The 25,001-nt window shown below is 44.9% G+C and overlaps 1 protein-coding gene and 1 long non-coding RNA gene across 8 annotated transcripts in view; one reads left to right on the top strand and one right to left on the bottom strand.

Annotated features, from left to right (window-relative positions):
• Nucleotides 1-83: 83 nt before the first annotated feature.
• Nucleotides 84-25,001, top strand: part of TMEM269 (transmembrane protein 269) — a 29,753-nt gene continuing 4,835 nt past the window's right edge. The window contains exons 1-8 of one of the 7 annotated variants that reach the window (XR_009735500.1): nucleotides 84-5,240; nucleotides 6,528-6,636; nucleotides 9,724-9,862; nucleotides 14,658-14,755; nucleotides 15,425-15,568; nucleotides 16,212-16,412; nucleotides 18,160-18,324; nucleotides 21,082-21,237. Coding sequence is in view for 5 of the 7 variants with exons in the window: in XM_061412287.1 (XP_061268271.1) it covers nucleotides 5,226-5,240; nucleotides 6,528-6,636; nucleotides 9,724-9,862; nucleotides 14,658-14,755; nucleotides 15,425-15,568; nucleotides 16,212-16,412; nucleotides 21,082-21,209 (834 nt within the window). In the remaining 2 variants the exon portion in view is untranslated. Of the gene's footprint in view, nucleotides 5,241-5,293; nucleotides 6,637-9,723; nucleotides 9,863-14,657; nucleotides 14,756-15,424; nucleotides 15,569-16,211; nucleotides 16,413-18,159; nucleotides 18,325-18,421; nucleotides 21,238-25,001 lie in introns of those variants that run through there. The other 6 variants (XR_009735499.1, XM_061412287.1, XM_061412286.1 and 3 more) reach the window with 6 other exon arrangements.
• Nucleotides 20,897-22,920, bottom strand: LOC133244740 (uncharacterized). The gene is made up of 2 exons (XR_009735501.1): nucleotides 22,263-22,920; nucleotides 20,897-21,170 (listed from the first exon to the last, which is right to left on the bottom strand). It is a non-coding gene; the product is annotated as an uncharacterized LOC133244740 (long non-coding RNA).

Below are 25,001 nucleotides of genomic sequence, written 5' to 3'. Positions count from 1 at the left end.
TTTTCCAGAAACACTGTTAACAGTCTTTTGTAACTAGAAGTGTTTAAGATTGGGCTTGAGGCTATTTAATAGTTTGTGTAACTCTAGCTTCAAATTCATCTGGGAAGCAGAATATTGGGTACTGGAGGATGATAAACAGCCTGGCTTGGCTAGCGATAGTGTGTAATTCCGGTGTGTGTGTATGTGTGTGCACTAAGTTGCAACAGTCGCGTCTGACTCTGCCGCCCTATGGACTGTTGCTGCTGCTGCTGCTAAGTCGCTTCAGTCGTGTCCGACTCTGTGCGACCCCGTAGACGGAAGCCCAGCAGGCTCCCCCGTCCCTGGGATTCTCCAGTCAAGAACACTGGAGTGGGTTGCCATTTCCTTCTCCAATGCTTGAAAGTGAAAAGTGGAAGTGAAGCAATTGATAAGGTCTGGCTTACTTCACTCTACTCCCTACATTGACCACTAGGTGGTGCCATTGTGATTTCCTGGTTAAGCTGGTTACCAAGTTCAGAGAAAGGAGCATTGTGAAGTTATTTTGGAGGTAGCATCTCCTAGAGGGACTAATACCCAGTGATTATATACAGTAACCATTTTTCATTTACCCATCCATCCACCCATCCATAAGTAAATAATACTTAGTTACTAAGTATTAAGTGCCTTCTAGCTTCAAGATTCTGGAGAATGACACAGCTGAGTAAGACAGGCCCCTGTTTCCAGGAAGCTCACAGTCTAGTTGGGGAGAAAGTAACTCAGCCATCACAACATAGTATAAAAAGGGCTATGATGGAAGTACACATGGAATGTCATGGCGCACCAAGGAGAGCTACCTAACTCAGCTTAGAGAACCTAAGAAGACTTGGAGGAGCTGACACCTGCTTGGGAACTGAGAAACAAGAGTTAGAGCTTATCTGGAGGGTACCAACTGTCCTCTCTATGGAAAGGCTGTCTTTCGGGGTAGGGGGAGGGTTCATTTTTGGATAGAATTTATTTGTGAATAAACAAAGGAATATCCACTTAACAAGCCACATCAACCAAAATAATCCTGCCAATCACGGGTGGACTGAGACATCTCCTGACCAGAACAGTTTTACTTCTAACAGCTAGGAGATAGGTAGATGAATAGGATGATAAACAATTCTAGATAAAAAAAATTGCACGTGAGGGACGTTGACAAGAAGTAATATAACATTTGGGGAATTGGAGCTAGTTTAAAGTGAAGAGTATTGGCCGAGGGGTATGAGAAAAGAGCTAATTGAAGGATTGGGGATAGGGAGTTGATAAAATTGACCTTTTTAGAAATCTCATTTTGACAACAGAGGATGAGTGGAGGCAAAACCTCTGTGAGCCTTCATCCCAGTCCAGGCAAGAGATATTGGAGGTCTGGATTAAGATGGTGATGGAATGAGAAGTGCTGTATTTTATCAATCGTAAGATGTACTTTTCTTCCTCCACATTTAATCTCTTGAGACCTGGATGCTTCTAGAAGTCAGTGGTAGGTCATTGTTTAAGTGGCAGCATTTTTTTTTCTTATAGCTACATGAAATAATCGTGTGTCTTAACAATGGATGTCATCTTAGGCTTGATGAAGTGTGGCATTTAAAAAGTACAGTAGATCACCATCTTGTTAACTGGTACCGTGTGGCAAAAAGAATGGAAGGAAAGAATCTTAGAAAATGCTTGCATTTCTTGCTTGAGTGTGTGGATGGTAGGAATCCACTCCCTGATAATTTTCCAAAATAATTAGCAATCTGTATTTGTCTCAATAATCCACCCAGCTGGCCCTACTTAGGTTCACCGAGTATGAGTAACAACTGACTGTGCCTCCCATTCTCCTGTGAGGGCTCTAGAAGGAGGGAAAGGAGGCCTGACTGTGTCCTTGGCTTCTAAGTTATTAGTCCACAAGCACTGAGATCACTGGTGGTATAGATTCAGAGATGATAAATACTGTTTGGTGAGCTCTTTTTCTGCCAGGCATAGCCATTGTCTGATTTAATCTTTATATAATCACCATCTATAAGGTATTATACGACTTCTCTGGTGGCTCAGAGGTTAAAGCGTCTGTCGGCAATGCAGGAAACCTTGGGTTCGATCCCTGGGTCAGGAAGATCCCCTGGAGAAGGAAATGGCAACCTACTCCAGTATTCCTGCCTGGAGAATCCCATGGACGGAGGAGCCTGGTGGGCTACAGTCCATGGGGTCGCAGAGTCGGACACGACTGAGCGACTTCACTCACTCATAAGGTATTATATAGTATTCCTATTTTACAGAGCTGGATCATCTCAGAGATTAAGCACCTGACCTGTGATTATACAGGTACAAAGTGCTAGAGGTCAGGTTCTAACATTCCTGTTTAGTTCACATCTATAAGCTGTTCTGGCTGATTAAGACAGTCCTAGAAGATTTCTTCATAGAAGTGTGAAGAAATAAATACAGAAGTGACAGAGTAACGTGTGTAGGGGATACTATGGAAGTAGTTCACTTGAGTAGTGATGAACATGCAGAGGGTATATATCAAAGTCTGAGGAAATTAAGTAACTTAGCTAAGGTCACACAACTTAAGAATAATTGAGCCCACACTTCTAGTATGAAAGCCCATGTGCAGAACCCCCACACACAAGATGAGGTGCATCTTCCCTAAAGAACCTGGAGCTTGGGAGGAAGGAGACTGAATGCTTGGAGTAACTGGACTTCTGTAGTCCAAGCAGCATTCGATTCGTGGACTACTCCCTTTTTAAAAGCTTTGTTCTTCATTTTGATTTGGAACATTACCATCTTCCACTTTACCCCCTGCATCTTTCTTGTCTCATGACACTAATAGTTCGGACTGCTCTGAGGCTGAATCCTTGGTCCTCTTTTCTTTCTCTGCTAGGTGATCTAATCATTTCCCTTGGCTTTAAACGCCACCCACATGCTGCTGACTCACATGTGTGTCTCCTATCCTGATCTCTCCCTGAGTTTCATGCAGACTTAATTTATCCAACAGTCTCACTTGATGTCATTACAAACCTAACGTGTCCAAAATGGAAGTCTTGAGTTACACCCCAAGGCCGTTTTGTCACCGGTCCTTCTGTTTCCATCAGCACCTGTGTCACACTGCTGTTGAGACCCAAAACCCAAGTCATCCTGTTCTTCCCACACCAGTCAGCAAGTCTCAGCTCTGTCTTCAAAATATATCCCACTCTGACTGCTGCTCAGCGCCTCCACCCCTACCCTCTTGGTCCAAGCTGCCAGCATCTCTGGCCTGGATGGATGCAGTAACCTCCTCAAGTGCCTTCTGCCTCTGTTCTCACCCTCCTTCAGTCCATTTCCACAGAGGCTGTTGTCATCATCCTTTAAAAGCATATCAGGTTATAATACTTCTATAAAAAACGACCTCCACGTTTCTCTTTACACTTAGAATAAAGTCCAGACTCTTGCCGCCTCAATTTGGACTAGCCAGAAGCACATGTTCCCCTATTCCTGTTCTCTACTTCTGTGAGATCCAGAATGAGAGGAAGGGAGAAACTTCTGCCAGTTCGAGAGGAGGGTTTTTATTAGATCTCCCTACTTCCTCTCCCCCTTCTGAAGGAAGCCTTGGGGATGTCCGGGGTAACAGATGCATGATCATGTCCTTAGAATAATGATGATGATGGTTGAGCTTCTGTCCTGTGCTGAGCATTATTTAATATATTTATTATTTGTATTTTTATTTAATATAAATTATAAGCTTATTGTCACAGCAATCCCATTTTACAGATAAGGAAATAGGTTCAGGAAACCAAAGTAACTTGTTCAGATGTACACCTCTGTTAATGCTAGAGCTGGGATGTAAATCTGGTTAAAAGTCAAGGCCAGTATTATGATCATTATGTGACAGTTTTTATTTTGCCACTTTAATGGTTCATGTTGCCTGGGAAAATGAAGAGAAATACAAATGACAGAAAGAAGCTGACCTGACACTTGGGCTTAGACTTGTAGCACAGCTTTACTTGCCTCCATCCTGGATCTCCAGTTTAGTTTCTCAAATACCTTAGGTGTGACTTTAGTGTCAAACTGTTCAATTCTTAGAACCACTAACTAGTAATGGTAAAATTGACTAATGCCCATTTCCTCTTCTGGAGAATGGGAATGCTAATACTAACATTAGAGGCATTTGAAAAAACCCAGTAAGATGACTATAATGTCTGTAAAGCATTGAGCACAGTGCCCAGTGGCTAGCAGCCACTCAGGACAGGCTAGATCCTATTCGTCTCTTCCCTCTCCAGGCTGCCAGGTGAGGCAAGGGGTCACCTGACCTGACTCCACCCCTTCTCTCGCATATTCTGTGCGGCCCTGGAAGCTCTTGCTGCAGTGACTTAGCAACAGGGTAGAGAATGTGGGGCAGTATTAGAAGTAGTGCTTGGGATCCTCCGGAACACTAACAGGTGTCTGTGGCACATACTCGTCCAGTTACGGAACCTGGATACCTCAGAGGGGCTCTTTCCTCCTCCCTCTCACTCTTCTGCTGTCTTGGCATTCCCTCTCACAGGGGCTCCTGGTCAGGCTACTTCTTGGTCCTGTCTGCTGCTGTCTAACAAGATGTCTTTGCTCCAGCACCACAGCCCCAGCTCATGCGGTGTTTAAGAGAGCCTTCCTCCACAATGGCTGCCAGGATAATCTTTCTAAATCAACTTGACCTTGTCATTTCCCTACTTAAAATGTACAATTTTTCAGGACTGAGTGTAGATTACTCGGCTTGTCATTGATCCAACAAATACTGAGGCTGGGGGCGGGAGGGTACTGTATGCCTAGCATTCATACAGGCTCAAAGATACAGCAGTGATCCAAGCAGAGCCGAAGCCCTGCCCACGAGGAGGGGCCTTATATTCCAGGGGCCCTTCACAGGCTGGACCCCCAGCGTCTCTTTACAGCTTTACCTACCCCCAGCTCCCCGCCTACCTCCCATGCACCGTGCACACGCTCGTCTCTTCACCTGCTGAGCCTTTGCACATTCGTCGTGTTACACTAGTCCACTCCTCCCAGATCCCTCCATTCCACCACCCCCCTACCCGTGCTGCCGCTTCAAGACCTCGGGCTCCCCTGCAAAATGAGGCCCCTCTTCATGCCAACTAAAGCCCTGTTGCCCCTCCCCTGCCTCTTGGGGATTGTGAGCTAAGAGCCAGGGGTGAGAGGCTCAGGTCGGCAGCTCCCGCTTGCCTTGGCTGGCCCCTCCACCGCACAGGAAGCGGGGGGAGGAGTGTGGGCCCCCACCCCACGTAAGAATGTCTGGTCCCCAGGTAAGCATCCGCAGCAGCACGTGCCTCCTCCACGTGCTGTCAGCGGTGGGGGCGGGGAGCAGGGGTGGCGGGAGTGGGGAAAGAGCTGTCCTGACGTGTTGGCGCCCAGCCCCGGCTTGGTCTCTTCTGTGTTTTCACCTGGGCATCTTCGCCGTTGCTGCCATCCCAAAGGGCGCGAGGAATAGCGGAGAGGGAGGGACGAGGAGGAGCACGCTGATGTCTTCAGCTTGGACGGACCAGCGTCAGGAGGAGGCCGGTTCTCTGTTGGGCTGTTGGCCTCTAGGGTAGCGGGTGGAGTGGGGTGGCCGCGGGGAGGCAGGTCGTTTCTCACACAAGTGGCTGTGCCCGTGGCTCACTGCCTGCCCGCGGGGAAGTGTCACCTGGAGCGTTCTCGCACCAATGCTGCCGGGTTCCTGCACACGGAACCCACACCGCTGTCCTTGCTTTTCCCTAGAAAGCCCCGAGTCATACGCAACCCTCCCTACTCCTTTCAGGAGCAGCCCCAGCGTCTGCCGTTCCGGCTCGCTCACCTCGTTCTCCTCACCAGTTTCATGGCTGATTTCCTTTTCTTCAGCCTCTCCCCTTGAGACCACCCTCCACTCGCAACCCACATCTGAGCAAGACACCCTCCTACACCCTCTTACTAAATAAACATTACTGCCTAGTCACAGCGGCAATGCAAGATCACACCAGCTATCACAATGGTGTCCTCCCTGCCGGCTCTGCCTCCAGGCGCCCCTCTCCTTGGGATCCAGCCTCCTCATTGTGCTTTCCTTCTTGCAATTTCCTTTGCCAAGAAGCTGCCCTCGCCACCGCCCCGCCCTCCCCGCTACCACCCACCCCTTTTGTTTATGCTTATAGAGTCGTAAATATCCTGTTGGTGGAGCCTTCCCCTGCCCCCCTCACAGACTTAGTCTTCCCTGAACACACTCAGCAACCGGACAAACCTTTGTCCAACAATACTCGTCACACCGCCATCACTGTCCCTGCACACATCTGCCTCCCCGACCAGATTCCCAGCCTCCTGAGGGTGCTCTGTGTGCCCAGAACATGCAGGCTGGGCTCAGGGCAAGCATCAGCAAACACATTTTTTAAAATGAATAATGGAAGATCATAAGCATCAGGTAGATGCTTGGGTGTGTTGAAGAGGCTGGATTGTTCGTTTGAGAAGGCTTCTCATGGGACAGACTAGACACGCTTTGAGGGACTGAGTGCAGGGAGAGGATCTCAGGCAAGCACCAGAGTGCTCTATTAATTTAACAATCACCGAACAACTTCTATTGTCAGGCCTCATGCTGGGCACCGGGGATCTCGGTCGGCACGCAAGTTCCTTTCCCTGTACTAGAGAAGGAAGACTACATAGGCGGTGCCAATACAGAGTGCCAACTGTCACACGGTGAGCAAGGAGATGTGGCAGTGCAGAGGAGGAGCACCTCAAGACTTGAGGGCGCGCCAGGCTTCCCAAAGAGGACTACTACTCAACCCGAGACCAGAAGGGGGCAGAGAAGGGCTCGAGGGGTGATGCAGAAAGGACTTGCATATCAGATGAAGGAGTTGAGCTCCATCCTGAGGGTGCTGGGAGCCACTGATGACCTCCAAGCAGCTGGGGAGCGACACAAGCTAGTCCTGCCGGCCACTGCTGGGCAAGGCCTCGGCTCTGATCCCTCCTCTGAGCCCCCTGACAGGCAGGACCCTTCCTCTATGCTCCCTCAGCAGCCTTGTGACCTCTTCCTTTCTGTGCAGGGTTGAAGCCTCTGCCAGACCAGGTTTTTGAGAGACAAGACCAGGTTTTAATCTTTCTTGTCCCAAGACAAAATGTTTGCTGAATGAATGGACTGTTCTTTTTTTTCTCTAAATTTCACCAGCCCTTACTCTCAGGTCCATATCCTTTCATACCTGGAGCCTATGCATTATGCTGCAGATGGCTTTTAATTGCGAAAAAGGAGGCCCAATTCCAATCCTGGCTCCGCCATTTACTGGGACAAATTGTTTAACTGTCCTGAAAACTCAGTTTCTCCACCTGTAAGATGAGTTATCACCATGAACAGTCTGTAAGTCTCCACATGCATGCATGAGTCTTCTTTTCCTGAATAGACTGTAAGTTGTATGGTCCAGGCAGGTACCAAGGACTTTCCTCAGCACCTGGCTTGATCTGAGCTTACAACAAATACAAAAATGATCAGTCCTGTTGGTTGGTAGACAGCAGAGTACACAGGAAAGAACCCTTAAGGTGAAGTTGGAAGTCTTGTTCTGCCAGTTCTAGTGTGACCTTGAATGAGGTTCTTCCCCTCTCTGAGTCTTTGCTTTACCTGGCAGACCTCACAGGGCCATTGGAAACGGCAGAAATGAACATGCTTTGTGAATGAACAAGATAATCTGGTAGACAATTAATTGAACATTAATTAAACGGTGAAGCAGTATAGATGAGGTATGTCTCATAACTGTTGGACATACCCCAGGTATCTCTGCAGAGAGGCAGAGATGCTAGGATGCTAATCTTCCAGGCAACAGTAGGCTAGACTGGAATAGAGGTGTTTGGTCTTGCCAGCTGAGCCCTGAGACTCAGGACAGACCAGGAGGGAAGGGTTGACAGGGAGGGAACATAACTCTAGTCCTTTGCTCCCCTTCCCATCCCAGATTTGTCTGGCTAGCATTGCTTCCTGTCTTACGTTTTGAGGGAATCTGGCATGACAAGGTCTCAGGAGTCCCAGTGGCTTTGGGATTATTATAGCTACTGATACCCCTTGGTGAATAAAGCTGGCCTATGGGAGCAGTTAGTTCTGCTGTGCTGCCTGATAAACTTTTAGCTCTAAACTCCAAGTCTGGCCCCCCTCTCACCCTATGCATCTTGGCAGCAGTATTTATGGGAAAGGACCATGACTTGTCTTAGCTCTTGCCAAGACCAGAAATGCCTGGGGCTGTACAGAGGGGCTATATGGAAGCAGAGTCTCAGCTTCCTCACCTCGAAAATGAGTGGGGAATAAATGAGAAAACAGACGTGGAAACACCTTGGAACTTGTATATTTTACTCAAGTGCAGGATTCTGTATGTGGGCAGGGTGTTTACAACCGGCGGGGCCTCCCTGTTTCAGAGAGCACTGGGGCTCTTTCTCTAAAAGCAAGGTTCACAATGCAGTTTATGTGTAAGGAGTGCACGTATTTGGTCTCAGAGTGAACACAGACACAGCAGGACTGTGAAAATGGCCAGGGCCAGCTGACCCCTGCTGCCAAAGGAGGCTGGGGGAGAGAGGAGGACGGGCAGGGGCTGCTTCTGCGTGGAAAGGCTGTAGCTGCCCCACTGGGAGGAGCTCCCTCATCACTCCCTGCCCCAAAGACCTCCTCCTGCTGAGATCACGCCCCTAGTAAGAAGCACCAGATTTAGAATCAAACAGGTGGAATTGATTCTACTCACCTAATATGTGACTGTGAGCAAGTATGTCCATTTCTCAGGACCTCAGTTTCCTCAACCGTGAAATGGGGAAAATTATAGTAGCATCTCCCCAGGTTGTCAGGATCGGGAGAGAGAATGTGGTAAGTGTCCTGTGAACTATCCAGCGCTGTCTGTCTTCATTTCGTGTTTCTCATCTCTTCCGCTGTTGGTACCCGGCCTGCTGCTGGGGGCTGTCTGAACTAGGACCCTGGGGCACCTCAGCCACACCCTCTCCTTCTAAGGGAGGGAGTGTGGCTGGAGGGGCAAAGGAGCCTGGATCTGCAGCAGGCCCTTTGTGCTTCCCTCCCATCAGGCAGCCTCTCGCCTCCTGGGCCACTCCTAGGGGTGAGGGGTTACCTCTTGCCAGTGTTTTGATTCCTGTGGGCTCACTCTAGAGTATTAAAAGTAGCTTTGTCTTCCCCTGTAGCTCAGTCGATAAAGAATCTTCCTGCAGTGCAGGAGACCCGGGTTCGATCCCTGAGTTGGGAAGATCCCCTGGAGAAGGAAATGGCAACCCACTCCAGTATCCTTGCCTGGAAAATGGGCTGCGGTCTATGGGGTCACAAAGAGTCGGGCACAACTGAGTAACTAACACTTAACACTTACTTACTTTGTAATGTAAAAATAAAGGAGGCTCATTTATGTTAAAGGTCTTTATGACAAGGGGCTCATCTCTCAGATTGGGGAATGGTCCATACCCCTTGGACCCTGGGCATGGGGGTGCCAGGAGGGTTACTGTATGGGCTGGAGAGAGGTCTGTGCTGTAGGGCAAGAGGTGTCAGAGAAGGGTGGAGGCTGTGGTCATGATTCATAGCTATGGTTCATTCATTTTGCTATTGAACGTTCACAGGCATTCATCTTCAGCACCTTTGTCTCACCTCCTGGGTCTCCTCCATTAACCTGTAGTCTCCTTCATTCCAGCCAGTGAAATGATGTTGGGAGGGTGCAGTTCTGGGGTGAGGTCTAGGGGAGCAGGAGGTATCTGGTCCCTGGGGAGCTTCTTTTGGGACTCTCTGACCTTGGCAACCCCATTACCCTCTCTCCTGGGCCCCAGGTGAGTGCAGCAGTTTCTTCCTGACCAAAGAGCAGAGCCATCCCCAGATGAATGAATTTACCTGGAAGGATGTTGTTAATGCCTTGTCCCTGGCCAACATGTCCCTGGGGCTCTTCTCCATCTTCTGCAGCTTCTGCAAGTATGTTTGGGAGCCCAGCAAGCTCTTTGCCAAGAGCTGGAACCAATGGCATGAGGGAGGGAGGGATTTGTCTAGAGAACAAAGCACTGAGACATACAGATTGACTCGGGGCAGGAGAAAGTGCAGTGGGTTAGGAGTCAAGGGGCAAAGATCCTAGCCTCAGTTCTAACCACCAGCCTAATATGTGACCTTGGCTAGGTCATATCTTGAACCTCAGTTTCTCCCATCTTTTTTTTTTTTTTTTTGCAGCATGTAGGGTTTTAGTTCTCCAACCAAGGATGAAGCCCATGTTCCTTGCATTGGGAGCACATAGTCTTAACCACTGCACTGCCAGGGAAGTCCCTCTCCATCTGTAAAACAAGGAACTATGATCTCTATAGATCTTTCCAGATATGGCAATCTAGAATGGTTTCTATAAGAAAATCAAGAGACTCCATTCCTGTAGCCTTTGCACAATCCTTGGGTAGGCAGGTACCATTAATATTTTTTTGATTCTTAAATTACAGCATATGACCTGGCAGAATAGTTAAAGTTAACCCTGTTCTGGAAAGTCTGAGACATGAGTATGGGTCCCCTCAAAAATTGTCAGCAAATTATATTTCTATGAATTGAATTGTATTTCAATGCCTTTGTGAAATCAGAGCTTTAAAGATAATCTCTTCATGGAGACTTCCCTGGTGGTCTAGTGGCTAAGACTCTGAGTTCCCAGTGCAGGGGGTCTGGGTTCGATCCCTGGGCAGGGAACTAGATCCTGCATGCTGCAACTGAAGATCCCACATAAATATCCCACATGCCACAACTAAGACCCAGCACAGTCAAATAAATAAATATTTTTAAAAATATAAGTTCTTTATCGGCTTCCCAGGTGGCTCAGTGGTAAAGAATCCACCTGCCAATGCAGGAGATGCAGGAAATGTGGGTTCGATCCTTGGGTCAGGAAAATTCCTTCCTGGAGAAGGAAATGGCAACCCACTCCAGTATTCTTGCCTGGAAAATCCCATGGACAGAGAAGCCTGGTGGGCTATAGTCAATGGGGGTTGCAGAGAGTCAGACACAACTGAGCGACTGAGTGTACACACACATACACACACAAGTCCTTTATAATATAAGCAACGTCCTCTTAATCTATTTGATTCTTTATAACCATTAGCAAGTAACTTCTCTGGATCTGTTTCTCATCCATAAAATAAGATGGTTTTACCTAAGGATGTTTAAGTTCCCTTCCAGTTTGAAAATTCTCTAAATCTAGGTTTGGGGGTCTCATAGATTGGGACATACCTGCAGCAGAAAATCTCTATCTTCTTAGTTGAACCTAATCTTCTGGGAATGTAGTATTTAAGGCCACGATGGTGGGCCCAATTCCCTTTAGACACATAGTGAAGTGAAAGTCGCTCAGTCGTATCTGAGTCTTTGTGACCCTATGGACTGTTTACTCATGGAATTCTCCAGGCCTGAATACTGGAGTGGGTAGCTTTTTCCTTCTTTAGGGGATCTTCCCAACCCTGGAATCGAACCCAGGTCTCCCACATTACAGGGGGATTCTTTACCTGCTCAGCCACCAGGGAAGCCCCCCTAGACACATAAATATGGGTCTAAACAAAGGAAATTCTAAGGTTGTTTAGGGACAGCTGAGGTCTAGGGTCAGGCTCTCTGTTTGCTTTTGCTGGGCCACCCAAGCATTGCAGTCAGTGCATCAACTTGGGTGTGGTCTCCTAGGGCAAGTTGGCCTGAGATTGTTATAGCTGCTTTCATAGGGGGTCTGGGAGCATGTGCTGGAGAGAAACACAGAATCCCTGAAGGTGGGATTTCCCTGGTGGTCCAGTGGTTAAGAATCCACCTTCCAATGCAAGGGATGTGGGTTTGATCCCTGGTCTGGGAACTAAGATCCCCCATGCCGTGGGGCAACTAGGCTGATGTGCCGCGACTGGAGAAGTCAGCTCCCCACAGCTACTGAGCCTGTGTGCCACTAGAGAAAGCCCGCGCTGCAGCGGACATCCAGCACAGCCAAAGAGAAGGAATCCCCGGAGGTAGGGTGTGAAAGATACCTTGGCAATCATTTGGAGTGTCAAAAATACATGAGATGAAAACTGATAGAACTGCCAGCAGAATTTTATGGATCTGTTACCATAACTGGGTATTTAGCAGGCAGAAAATCAGAAGGATAGAGCTGACTAGTACCCTTGACCCACTGGATCTAATTGATATTTTATATAATATTTGATCCAACAATAGCAGAATATATGTTATTCTCAAGCTCACTCAGATAGACCACATTCTGGTCTGTAAGACATACTTTAACAAATTTGAAAGAATATAAATCATACGAAGTATGCTCTTAGACCATATGGAGTTAAACCATAAGTAAGAGAAAGATAACTAGAAAATTCCAAAGTACATGGAGGTTAAACAACTCATTTCTAAATAATACATAGACAAAAAAAGTCTCAAGAGAAATTAAAAAATATTTTGAACTAATTGAAAGTGAAAATACAACTTATCAAAATGTGTGAGATGCAGTGAATGCAGTACTTAGAGGGAAATTTATACATTGTACGCATATATTAGAAAAGAAATCTGCTCTTCCAAAGTCTATGTCAAGAGAACTAGAAAACAAGCCACAGACTGGGAGAAAATATTTACAGAGGATACATCTGATAAAGAACTATAGTCTAAAATATACAAAGCTTAAAATTCAACAATAAAAAAATAATTCAATTTGAAAAGGGCCCAAGAATTTAACAGACACCTCACCAAAGAAGATATACAGATGGCATTTAAGCACATGAAAAGATACTCATCAAATGTCATCATGGAAATGCAAATTAAATAACAATGAGATATCACTACACATATATTAAAATGACTAGAATCCAGAACACTGACAATAACAAATGCTTCTGAAGATGTGGAGCAACAGGAGCACTTACTCATTGCTGATGGGAACGCAAAATGGTACAGCCCCTCTGGAAGACAGTTTGGTGGCTTCTTACAAAACTAAGCATACTCCTAGCATGAGTCAGTGTGTCAGTGTTAGCTGCTCAGTCATGTCTAACTTGTTGCAACCCCATGGACTGTAGCCCGCCAGGCTCCTCTGTCCACGGAATTCTCCAGGCAAGAATACTGGAGTGGGTAGCCATTCCCTTTTTCAGATTTCCTGACCCAGGGATTGAATCCAGGTCTCCTGCATTCCAGGCAGATTCTTTATCCTCTGAGCCATGAGGGAAGCCCAACTTCTACCGTACAATCAAGCAAATGAATTGACAACTACGTTCAAAACCTGTACTTAGATGATCATGCTATTTTACTCATAATTGCCAAAACTTGAAAATAACAAAGGTATCCTTCAGTAGATAAATGAATGAATAAATTGTGGTACATCCAGACAATGGACTATCACTCTCCATGTTAACAAATGAGCTATTAAGCCCTAAGAAGACATGGAGGAACATTAAATGCATATAATCAAATGAAAGAGGCCAATCTAAAAAGGTTACATATTATATGACCTCTACTACATGACATTCTGGAAAAGGAAATATGAAGGAAATATGTCTCCAAAAATATGGAGACAGTAAAAAGATCATAGTTGTCAGGAGGGTTGGGGAGAACATAAATAGGTAGAGCACAAAAGACTTTTAGGACAGTGAAAATATTCTGCATGATGTTATAATGATGGATATATGCCATTATACTTTTGCCCAAAACCGTAGAATGTAACATCAAGAATGAACCCTAAGGTAAATTATGGACTTTGAATTATTGCAATGTGTCAGTGTAGGGTCACTTTTGGTATATACCAAGGCCAGAATGTATCATTCTGTTGAATGATATTGATAATGGGAGAGGCTATGCATATGTGAGAACAAGGGTAATGGATCTCTGCATTACTCTCAATTTTGTTGTAAACCTAAAATTTCCCTAAAAAATAAAGTCTTTGAAAAAACTGAGAAGAAGGAGGATCTAAAATCAATTACGTAGGCTTCCATCTTAGGAAACTAGAAAAAAAAAAGAGCAAATTAAATCCATAGTAAGCAGAAGGAAAGAAATAATAAAAATTAGAATAGAAATCAATGAAATTGAAAACAAGAAGTCAATCAAAGAAATTGAAAACAAAGAAAATCAATGAAACCAAAATCTAGTTCTTTGAAAAGATCAATATAATTGATAAACCTCTAGCCAGGCTATCCAAGAAAAAGAGAAGATACAAATTATGAATATCAGAAATGAAAAATGAGGAATCATTACATGGACATTAAAAGTATAATAAAGGAATATTGTGAACAACTCTGTGTCCACAGACTTGATAGCCTAAGATGAAACAGATCAACTCCTTCAAAGATACAAAACTCACATTGGAGAAATAGATAATCTAAATAGGCTTGTATCTGTTAAAGAAATCATTTGAAACAAACCTTTCATTTTACAGATGGAGGAACAGAGGCCACAGTGAGATGGTTGTGTAGGCTGGGCTAGGACCTAGGATCTCCCTTGCCATCGAATACGCCTGGAATTTAGAATTGGAAGGGACCCTATTTCTTAATGATTACCTATAGAGGGCAGCCCTTTAAGAACGTGGGTTGAGAATACGAGTATGAAAGGGATGTAAGTCTGTGTGTGTGTGGTGTGTAAGGCAGCACAGATCAGAAAGGATGTGAGTTAGGGAGCATGTAGGAGTGTGTATATGTGTGCTGGCTAGCGTAGGAAGCACATTGGTTTAGCTGGGGCTGGGTAGGGGTGGAGTCTCTTTGATACTGCGAGAGAGCTGACCTGTTTGGCCTGCGGGCCTGCACTTTAGGAAATGCTCCTGTGCCTCCTGGATGGTTTTGGTCAGCTTTCTATTAGACATGGCTATCGGGTCAGTGACCAGACACCTGAACATCTGCTCCGGATCCGGTGAGTCCAGGCCTCAGATTCATCATCCCTGACCCCGGTCAGCTCCCCTGTCCTGTGATATCCAGCGGGCTTCCGGCAGTCACCACCCCTGTTGAGTCCCTCTGAGTGTAACAGAAGCAGCCCTAGAACAGGAGTCTGTGAGCCCCGCAGCCTATATCTAGCTACTCTGCTGGTTCACTTGTGGGTCTCTGGCTGTCCTTCTTCTGGCCTTCACTTGGTTTATCTGCCCTGTCTCCCTCTCAGGGCGGATCTGGGAGTGGGAGCCATGGTTGTGGTAATGGAGGTGTGGAGAAATGAAAAATACCTCAAGCAGAGAAACTCACTTAAAATATAATAAAATATTCCCAAGTAAGATTTTGCTTGAAAAAAAAAAGGGTTCCATGTCATTAATTTGTTTCCAATTGTGGTCCAACCCTTGCATGTTGAAGAACAGGAAAACTAAGACCTAGACAGAGAAAGACTTGCCTAAGGCCACATGGTCAGTTTGAGGGAGAGCCAGAAGGAGACCCCATTCTCTGATCAGCAGACCACCGCAGGAAGCAGCGTTGCCTTCCGGCCCCTCAGGGACCTGACAGCAGGATGCTGTCACCACTCCAGCTCCCCCAGCAGAGGGGACTAAGATACAGACATGAGAGCAGAAGTTCTTCTAACTTTGGCCTTCTGGAGCAGGAACCGAACTGAATGACTTCGCGGTCTTCACCACTTTTGGCCTGGCCTCAGCCCTGCTTCTAGGCGTGGATGGACCTCTGAATGGGTTACTAGCCATCATGTATGTGTTAGCTGTTTCATTCCGCCTCTGTTTTTATTCGACAGGTGAGTGGAAACCAGACTTATGGCTGAGGGTAGGAAACTGGAGGGGAGAAGCTGTTGGATGTCAGAAACCTAGGAGCAGTAATTGACTCTTCTCCTTCCCTCTATGGGCACCCTCTTCCTTCCTTCTCTCCTGCTGCAGGCCCACTGGAGGTTTCAGGCTGCCTTGCCTGAGCCCTGGTCTAGGGGGCGGGAACCCTTGGTTCTTGAACCAGCTGTGCTTTTTTCTTGTTGTGTGACTTTTGGATGGAGCACATGGCTTCACAGACCCTAAAACTAGAGGTCATACTCCAGTTTCCCAAAACAGATGGGAAAACTGAACTCCAGGGAGGGTAATTGCCTTGCCTAAGGTAACAATGCAAGGGATTGCAGAGGCAGACAGAAAGATCTCAAAGGCCTCTTCTACAGAGGCTTCCTAGGGGCCAGAGCACAGGCCTGGTCCTAGCTGCCTGCTTTTACCTTGCGGATCCAGCGCAAAACCCACACGTCAACTCTGAATAACTAAGTTCTTTACAGCTGGCCGCTGCCCTAAGAGTGAAGGAATTTGGAATATGGGGTAGGGAAGACCCAAAGAGAGAAGGGCTTCCTCCTGTGGACGCTTTGGAGCAGTGGGAAGCAGCTAACCCCATCTTTTCTTTCCCTGCAGGCATTCCTTTCACATACAAGGGTCTACCCTGCCCCTATGCTTCCTGTGTTTTGGCTTCCACCTCCCTCCTGACCAAAGGCAACACGTTCATTCTGTCTTGCATGGCCTCACTCATGATTCTGTTCATGATGGACCAGAGCTACTACCCACATGACGAAATCCTGGAGTCTGAGAGCTGGAAAAAAATAGTCTATCTGGGAGGTAAGTGAAATATATTGCTCTTAATGTCACTAGTGATCATTTGTTATCATTGCTGCTCATTGCCACCCTGTTTCTCACCCCGCATTCCCTCTCTCTCTCTCGCCCTGCTCTGTTTTTCTCCACTGAACTTGTAATACCATCCCCTGAAGTGTATTTACGTGTTTGTTGTCTATATACACCAAACCTGCCCCCCTCCACCCATAGAGGCCTTTTTTTATTTGTGCCATAATCCCTAGTACTTAGGATTGTGCCAGTCACGTAGTAGATACTCAAGTAAATATTTGTTGGATGTTCTTAAGTTCAATAGGAATTTAGGAACACCTACCATAAATCAGATACTAAGAATCAAATTGGTAAACCAGACAAATACTTCCTTCCAATGGGGGAGTCAGACACCAAATGAATCATGGCAGAAATAACTAAAAATATATAGTTTTGATGTGTTGTGACACTGTAGCATGTTCTCAGAGGGCATCAGAGGATGACCTAATTTAGATGGGAATGCCTAGAGGGAACAAAACCTGGGTGAAATTGGTCAAAAGGTAAAAACTCCAGTTACAAGATAAGTAAGTTCTGTGCATGTAATAATGTACATCATGGTCTCTACAATACTGTACTGTCTATTTGAAAGTTGCTAAGATAGTAGATCTTAAAAGTTCTCATCACAAGAAAAAAAAATTGTAACTTTGTGAGGTGATGGATACTAACTAAATGTATTATGGTTATCATGTTGCAATATACAAAAATATCAAAGTTGTTGATATACCTTGGACTAATACCAAGTTATATGTCAGTGATATCTCAATAAAACTGGAAAAAATTAAAAACACATGAAAACTACAAGATGATTTGCCAAGCAGTGGGAGGGGTGGTTCGGAAAATGAAGTAGAGCTTTGTGAGTGCTCTGAGGCAAGGAGCCACCAGGTGCCTTTGAGCAGCAGCGTACTGGACTTCTGAGAGAGGGCTGGCGACAGACGGAGGCCAGTGAAGCGAGCAGGCTGGGTGGGATTGGGGATTGGATCCTGGAGGCAAAAGAGAAGTCTCTGAAGGGGTTTCTGAGCAGCAGTTTTACACGTTTACTTTGACTGTAATGTGGAGAATAGATTGTAGGAGACTCAGAATGGAAGTAGGAAAACCAGCTTTTTGTCACATGAAAGGTGATGGTGGGGGTAAAGATGAAGAGATGCGACATGAGTGTTGGAAATATTGTACAGCTGATATCGAGGAAGCAGGTTCTGGGCTATAGCAATTGAGTAAAGGGTGCCAGGCCCTGAGGCCCTGGTCACACTGGGGCCCTGGAATATGTCTCCCTAAGATTTCCCTGATTTATGGTCTTCTTCAAAGAACATCGATTTTTCTTCTTTTAAAATGCACTCATGTGAACAGGATGACATCTATGCTTAGTTTATATGTGGGTCCACTTGGTTTGAAGCGGTGGCTCAGATGATAAAGAATTTGCCTGCAATACAGGAAACCCAGGTTCAATCCTTGAGTCTGGAGGAGGGCATGGGAACCATTCCAGTATTCTTGCCTGGAGAATCCCATGGATAGAAAAACCTGGCAGGCTGCAGTCCATGGGGACGCAGAGTCAGACATGACTGGGTGACTAACACTTTCACTTTCACTTGATTTGAAGGGTCCTGGGTTCCATCCTGACTCTCCCCTTTAAGTTCACACCCTTTCTTCTGTAGCATTAGCACCCACAGCTCTGTCCAAGTTCTAAGTGCTGGCTCCTCCTGTGTCCCAGTTGGCAGAGGCACAATGAGGGGAGAAGATACCTGGTTTGGAGCTAAACAGACCTGAGTTCAAGTTCTAACTTCAGCACATATTAGTTGCCTGAATTTGAGCCTGCTTTCATCTATAAGACGAAGCTGATAATCCCTACCTTGCAAGATTCTTGAGATTAAATGAGGTAATGTATATAAATCCTCCGGCACAGTGTGTCCTGTAAATGGGAATTTCTTAGCCCCCTTCTTCCCTCCACTCACCCTTCTCTTATCTCACTGCAGCAGTGTTTCCTGCAGTGTTCTTTGTAGACACCATTGATCCCCTCTTCTCAAAATTGATGGCACATTGACAGCCTTCCATGGATTATCTGTGCTGTGTGGGTAAAGGGGGAGACTGAACCTCAAAACCTGACACCGGTTGATACTGAAGCCCTTCTGGATAGATTTCAAAATGCCTGCTGTGGATATTGGAGCACAGCCAGTCATCTTTTTAGACCAAGTTCCCTTCTCCCCGCAAGAGCTCTGTACATCTGAGGAGCTGCTCTATGGCTACTGAGACCTTTTTCCAGGACAACTTTGGTTTAAAATATTATCTCATTAACTCAACAATCAATGACTGTTCTCTGGATGTAGTATTCCAATATTCTAATACCTTTCTGTAACTGCTTCTTATCCTTAGACGTGGTTTTTTTCAGGTCCCATGTTCTGATTTCTCTTGAGGAATATATGCTGGTTCCTCCCGTGGAAATGCCATAGACTATACACTCCCTCCCTCCATCTGAGCTTTCTGAAGCAGTCTGTGTCTAGTTTTTAACATCCAGGCAGACGAGGGATTGAATCAGGACCTTGTCCGAATTATATCCCCTTTGTTTCCTTATCTGAAAAAGAGACTTAATCCTAAATCACAGGGTAATTCTGAAATGCGCATAAAGTACTTTTTGTAACCTACCTAGCAGACTGTCTAGTGCAAAGTGTGTGTGCTTGTGCTCTATTATGTACAATTCTTTGTGACACTATGGACTGTAGCCCACTGGGCTCCTCTGTCCATGGGATTTCCAAGGCAAGAATACTGGAGTGGGTTGCCATTTCCTCCTTCAGGGGATCTTCCTGACCCAGGGATCGAACATATGTTTCCTGCTTTGGTAGACAGATTCTTTATCATTGAGCCACCTGTGAAGCCTCTAGTGCAAAGCAGATCTCCACAAATGTTGGTGCCCTTTGGTGGTAAATCTGAGATTGAAATTGTGTTGCGGGAGTGGAGCGGGGGAGCTCCCTTAAGACCACCCCTGGGTCAGTGCTTCTCTAGGAGGACTCACAGGGTTCTGCAGAGAGTCACACATACAGCTCAGATTTGTTATAGCAAAAGGATAAAGCAAAATCAGTCAAGGGAAACTTGAAAGGAACCAAGTCTGGAGGGAACCAGGTGCAAGCTTCCAGGCATCCTCTCCCTGTGGAGTCACATAGGACACAATTCTCCAGCACTGAATTATGACACTGCTTGTGAAGGTCTGTCTTCTAGGAGGCTCTTTAGAGACTCAGTGCTGAAGGCATTTACAGGGCTGGACACATAGGTCCCCTCTGCCTGGCGGTGGTTTAGTTGCTCAGTTGTGTGCACCTCTTGTGACCCCATAAACTGTAGCTCTCCAGGCTCCTCTGTCCATGGGATTTCCTAAGCAAGAATACTAGAGTGGGTTGCCATTCCTTCTCCAGGGGATCTTGCCAACCCAGGGATTGAACTTGAGTCTCCTGCATTGGCAGGCAGATTCTTTACCACTGAGCCCCTAGGGAAGCCCCTCCCCTCTGCCTAGCATGTACCAAAATTCCAGACTTACACAGAAGGAAATCAATGTTCTGCATTAACTACCTCGCTTGTATAACCAGTTGCTCTCATCAGTTTTTATCAGTGTAGGAAACTTTATTATTCAAGATTCTAGGCTCTTGGCCCACCTTGCAAGCAGGATTTTCTAAGGATAGCAGTCTTAGGCCTGCTATGTTAACTCTTTTCCACATGTGTATAATACTGTATTGACCCCTATCACGTTAAACTTGAAACAATATGAATATACTTTTTTTTCCTTTTCTTTTTCTAACAAGAGATCCAGGCAACTCAAATGTATTCTTGGCTAAGACTGATTTCTGATCTGAGTTTGACAACACAGAATCTGAGATGGCATTGTTGTTGTTCAGTTGCTCAGTCATGTCTGACTCCGTGACCCCATGGACTGCAGCACGCCAGATTTCCCTGTCCTTCGCTATCTCCTGGAGTTTGCTCAAACTCACCCATTGAGTTGGTGATTCTGTCCAACTATCTTATCCACTGTCGCCCCCTTCTCCTCCTGCCCTCAATCTTTCCCAGCATCACAGTCTATTCCAATGAGTTGCTCTTCACATTAGGTGGCCAAAGTATGGGAACTTCAGCTTCAGCATCAGTCCTTCCAATGAATATTCAATAGTCAGAGCTTCCTCGGTGGCTCAGATAGTAAACAATCTGCCTGCAATGCAGGGGACCTGGGTTTGATCCCTGGGTTGGGAAGATCCCCTGGAGAAGGGAATAGCTACCCACTCCACTATTCTTGCCTGGAGAATTCCATGGACAGAGGAGCCTGGCGGGCTACAGTCCATGGGGTTGTAACAAGTCAAACACAATTGAGCAAATTAACACTTTCAGAATTTTTGAGCAATTAACACTTTCACTTTCAGAATTCCAGAGAATAGCAAGGAGAGATAAGAAAGCCTTAAGTGACCAATGCAAAGAAATAGAGATTGCATTAGATTGTAATTATCTAGTTACACAAACTTCATAAAGGTAAGGCTCATGTGCCAATGGTTTTAGTGTGAGTAAAAATTGGAGACTGGAAAGATGGGGATTGAACTTAGAGGGTGGAAAATACACATAAGACAGCTTCATAAAAATTGAGTGTTTGCCTTTTTCCTTCTTCCAGGTGTCATCATGCTGTTTTTGTGTCCATTCTCGATAGCTGCTTTTTACTGCCTGACGTGGTCACTCTCCTACATCTTCTTTCCAGATGCTCTGTGGGGCAAGGCAGCATGTCTTAGGCCATGGTACTGAAGATATTAAACAGCCCTACCCACTCCCACTGGCCTCTGTGGGGTTTCTGCCAGCATGGTGGGCCAAAGCTTGCCTTACCCTCATAAATCTGTCCTTGTGTCTGTGTTGTGCAGTGCTAGATACATGTGGCCTTGAACCAGAGCAACCCACAGTAGGGCCAGTGGCCTGTACTTCTTCCTCTTTATTCAGGATTCTGAATCCCTTGGTGACAATAGTTGTTTGTGTCATACAGAACAGATTTTTCTCCAAGCTAAACTTGGGCTGGGTTTGAGTTCTAGTTCTGTTACCAGCTATGTGACCTGGTGCACTAAGGTTTGTCCCCTGGAAATGAATGAAACCCTTCAGAATTGGTGTAGCCTCCACCTTGTCCTGCCTGAATGTAATGACTCCAGTGCTAAGGTGGGGCTTACTAACGGGTTTCTTACATTTATAGACTCTGGCTCTGTAGAGCAGAGCTGATGGCAGGGCAATCCTGTTGCCCCATTTATGTGTAGGATTTTGCAATTTAATGTTCTCTATTTTCACAATTAAAACTTATGCCTTTTGCTTTGTTTAGATTAGACACATTGGCATCTTGAGGGCATCATCTGGCCTCCAGGATCTCATTATGTGTGTTTTTTTTTTTTCCCTAAGCTCTAAAAAATACTAAACTCAAGATATTCAAAGGACACTTCATATTCTAAAATCCAAATTGAATAGAAATAAAGAGAAGTGTACGGAACCCTAAAGTGGCATGTCACAGAGAACTCAGGCCCACTAAAAGCCACTAAAAGTCACGCTCGCAGCACTGCCTCTGGACTCCCGCCTCCGGGTGGTGTGCTAGAGGATTATTGGCTCATTCTGCCCCTTCCTCGGCCAGCACACCAGACCACCTTTACCTCAGGTCTAACTTATTGAAGTTTGCAGAACAATATACATTGCAAGTATGCACTAACTCTAAAGTTATATGAAAAAAGTCCAGTGAGGTCCACATTGCTCAGATTTGGCTCTAAAGGAAAAGACAGCACCCTCTTTTCTCCATGGCTTTCTGTTCTTATCTGTTACAGCACTTACATTTTTTTTCGTGGATAGATGAATAGATCTGTTTCTTAGATTTTTAAGTTCCTTCAGTTTACATATTCATGTTTCTGCTGCCTGCCACAGCGGTGCCCCACACTCAGAAACATATACTTTGTAGATGAATTGATTTGGTTGTGCATTCTAGTGAGTTCTGTACAAGGTTAGAATAATATAGTAGGAATCTTACAAATATACATGGGCTCAGACATTTCAGTGTGATGCCCTTTAATGCTGAACCCTCATTTCACTGTTGCTATCCTTCACCAAAATATTTTAGGAATTCTAAGATGATAACTGTCTTCACATATGCTCTTAGAGGTCAGCACTTAGCACAGTGCCTAGATATAATAGGTGCTCAAAAAATACTTATTTTGCTCGAGCCAACCAAATTTAGTTCAAAAACCTAATAATATTTAATATTAGCCAGGGATATCCTCTTTTTAAACCAAAACCAAATTAGCTATTGATTTTGGCCTCAAATGACTTCTGGCTATTTCTAGAACTTGAACTATGTTCAAAGGAAGAAGATACAATTCTGAAAGAGGATTTCCATATCCATTCTGAGCCATGGCAGCAGAGCTGAAATAAATATGTAGACTTCCAGAGGAATACTTTGAAAGGGAAAATACACTTTGTACTTTGTTTATAACAATAATAATCATACTGCTGCTGCTGCTGCTACCAAGTCGTTTCAGTCGTGTCCGACTCTGTACGACCCCATAGATGGCAGCCCACTAGGCTCCTCCGTCCCTGGGATTCTCCAGGCAAGAATACTGGAGTGGGTTGCCATTTCCTTCTCCAATGCATGAAAGTGAAAAGTGAAAGTGAAGTCGCTCAGTCGTGTCCGACTCATAGCGACCCCATGGACTGGAGCCTACCAGGCTCCTCTGTCCATGGGAATTTCCAGGCAAGAGTACTGGAGTGGGGTGCCATTGCCTTCTCCGAATAATCATACTACATCACCTCAAACAAAACTTTAGGTTAGCGATATGAGGATAGTTATAGATCAGTTGAGAGCTGACAAACTGTTAGACTCACTAAGGAAAAAAAAGAGGAGGTACCAATAAACTCAACAACGAAAGAGGAGAAATAACAATGGATATGACAGAAATACAAAAGATTAGATCAGCTATAAATCAACAAATTGGACAACCTAGATGGAAGGTCTTCCAAGAGTGAATCATGAAGAAATAGAAAATCCTAATAGATCGATCACTAGTAGAGACTGAAACAATAATCAAAAACTTCCCCCAAACAAAAGTCCAGGCCCTGGCGGGGTTACAGGTCAATTCTACCACACATTCCAAGAAGACTTAATATCTTTCTCAAACTACTCCAAATAACTGAAGAGGAAGGAATACTTCCTATTTTATAAGGCCCACGTCACCCTACACCAAAAGCAAACGGAGAAAACACACAAAAAAGGGAAATTACAGACACGTGTCACTACTGAATATAGACACAAAAATCCTCAAGAAAATATTGGCAAACCAAATACACAATATATTAAAAGGATTAAGTGGATTGTTAAGATTAAGGGATTCTAGGATGCACAAACCAATGTGCTACACCACATTAAAAAAAATTATGTATAAAAATCACATAATCATCTCACTCGATGCAGAAAAAGTGTTTGATAAGATTCAACACCTATTTATGATAAACTCTCAATAAAGTGGGTATAGAAGGAATGTACCTCTACATATTCAAGTCCACATATGCAAACACACAGCTAACATTATACTCAATGGTAAAAAACTGAAGCTGAAACAAAAGCTTCATGAAACAATATCCTCACCACATTGATATTTTAAAATCTGTTCTTTCTTTAAAAACTTAAAAAAAAAAATTTATTTGGCTGCACTGGGTCTTAGTTTTGGCATGCCGATGTTTAGTTGCAGCATGTGGGATCTACTGGCATCCCCTGCATTGCAAGGTGGATTCTTAACCACTGAACTACCAGGTAGGCCCCTATTATTTAATTAAAAAGATAACCTAGTCATAATTTATTAAACTGATTTGACAACCACCTACAGTTCGCAATACTAGAACACTTCTCTAGGATAAACTATATCCAGGGCTGTGACATGTTAATACAAGTAGTTCCCAACTAAGGATCAGAATCTTTCCAACCAACACTCATATATTAATTGGTTATTTGAAATTTGAAACATATCCCATGAAGTAAGGTAGCTGGGAAGTAATATTTACTGAGTAGTTATTACATACATTATCTTACTTATTTCTTGATGAATGATCTTGAGAGGAAGAAAATATTACACAGATGGGAGAAGAGTGAGGCTTAGAGAGGTTAATAACTTATCCAAAGTAGTAAGAACTATACTTGACCCCAAAACAGTGTTCTTTCTAGTATACTACATCATTTCCTTATGTTTATGATGACAGCTTACTCCAAACCCCCATTCCTCCAAAACATAAAACTGAAAAATTTGCATTCAGTCCAAATTCAATAGGACACTATAGAACCTAATTACTACTTATGGGGATAATCTGTGTAAAGGTTATCCTTAACTAAGACTTAGGCTCTCAGAACACGTTCTCCATAGGGACAGCAAGTTCCTTAACATCACGGTTTATTGCCAAAATAAGCATAGGAATGGGAACAGAATTCTCAGTGACTTCAGAGCAGTGGGGAGACAAAGAGGAGGCAGGAATTGCTGGAGATGTTCCCAGGACCACTAGGGAAAATACAGGTATTTCTAGCGCAGAGAG

Source organism: Bos javanicus, chromosome 3, assembly GCF_032452875.1.
Source record: "Bos javanicus breed banteng chromosome 3, ARS-OSU_banteng_1.0, whole genome shotgun sequence".
Lineage (NCBI taxonomy): Eukaryota > Metazoa > Chordata > Mammalia > Artiodactyla > Bovidae > Bos > Bos javanicus.
Note: the sequence above shows the minus strand (reverse complement) of the source record. Positions and strands in the feature narration are given on the sequence as shown.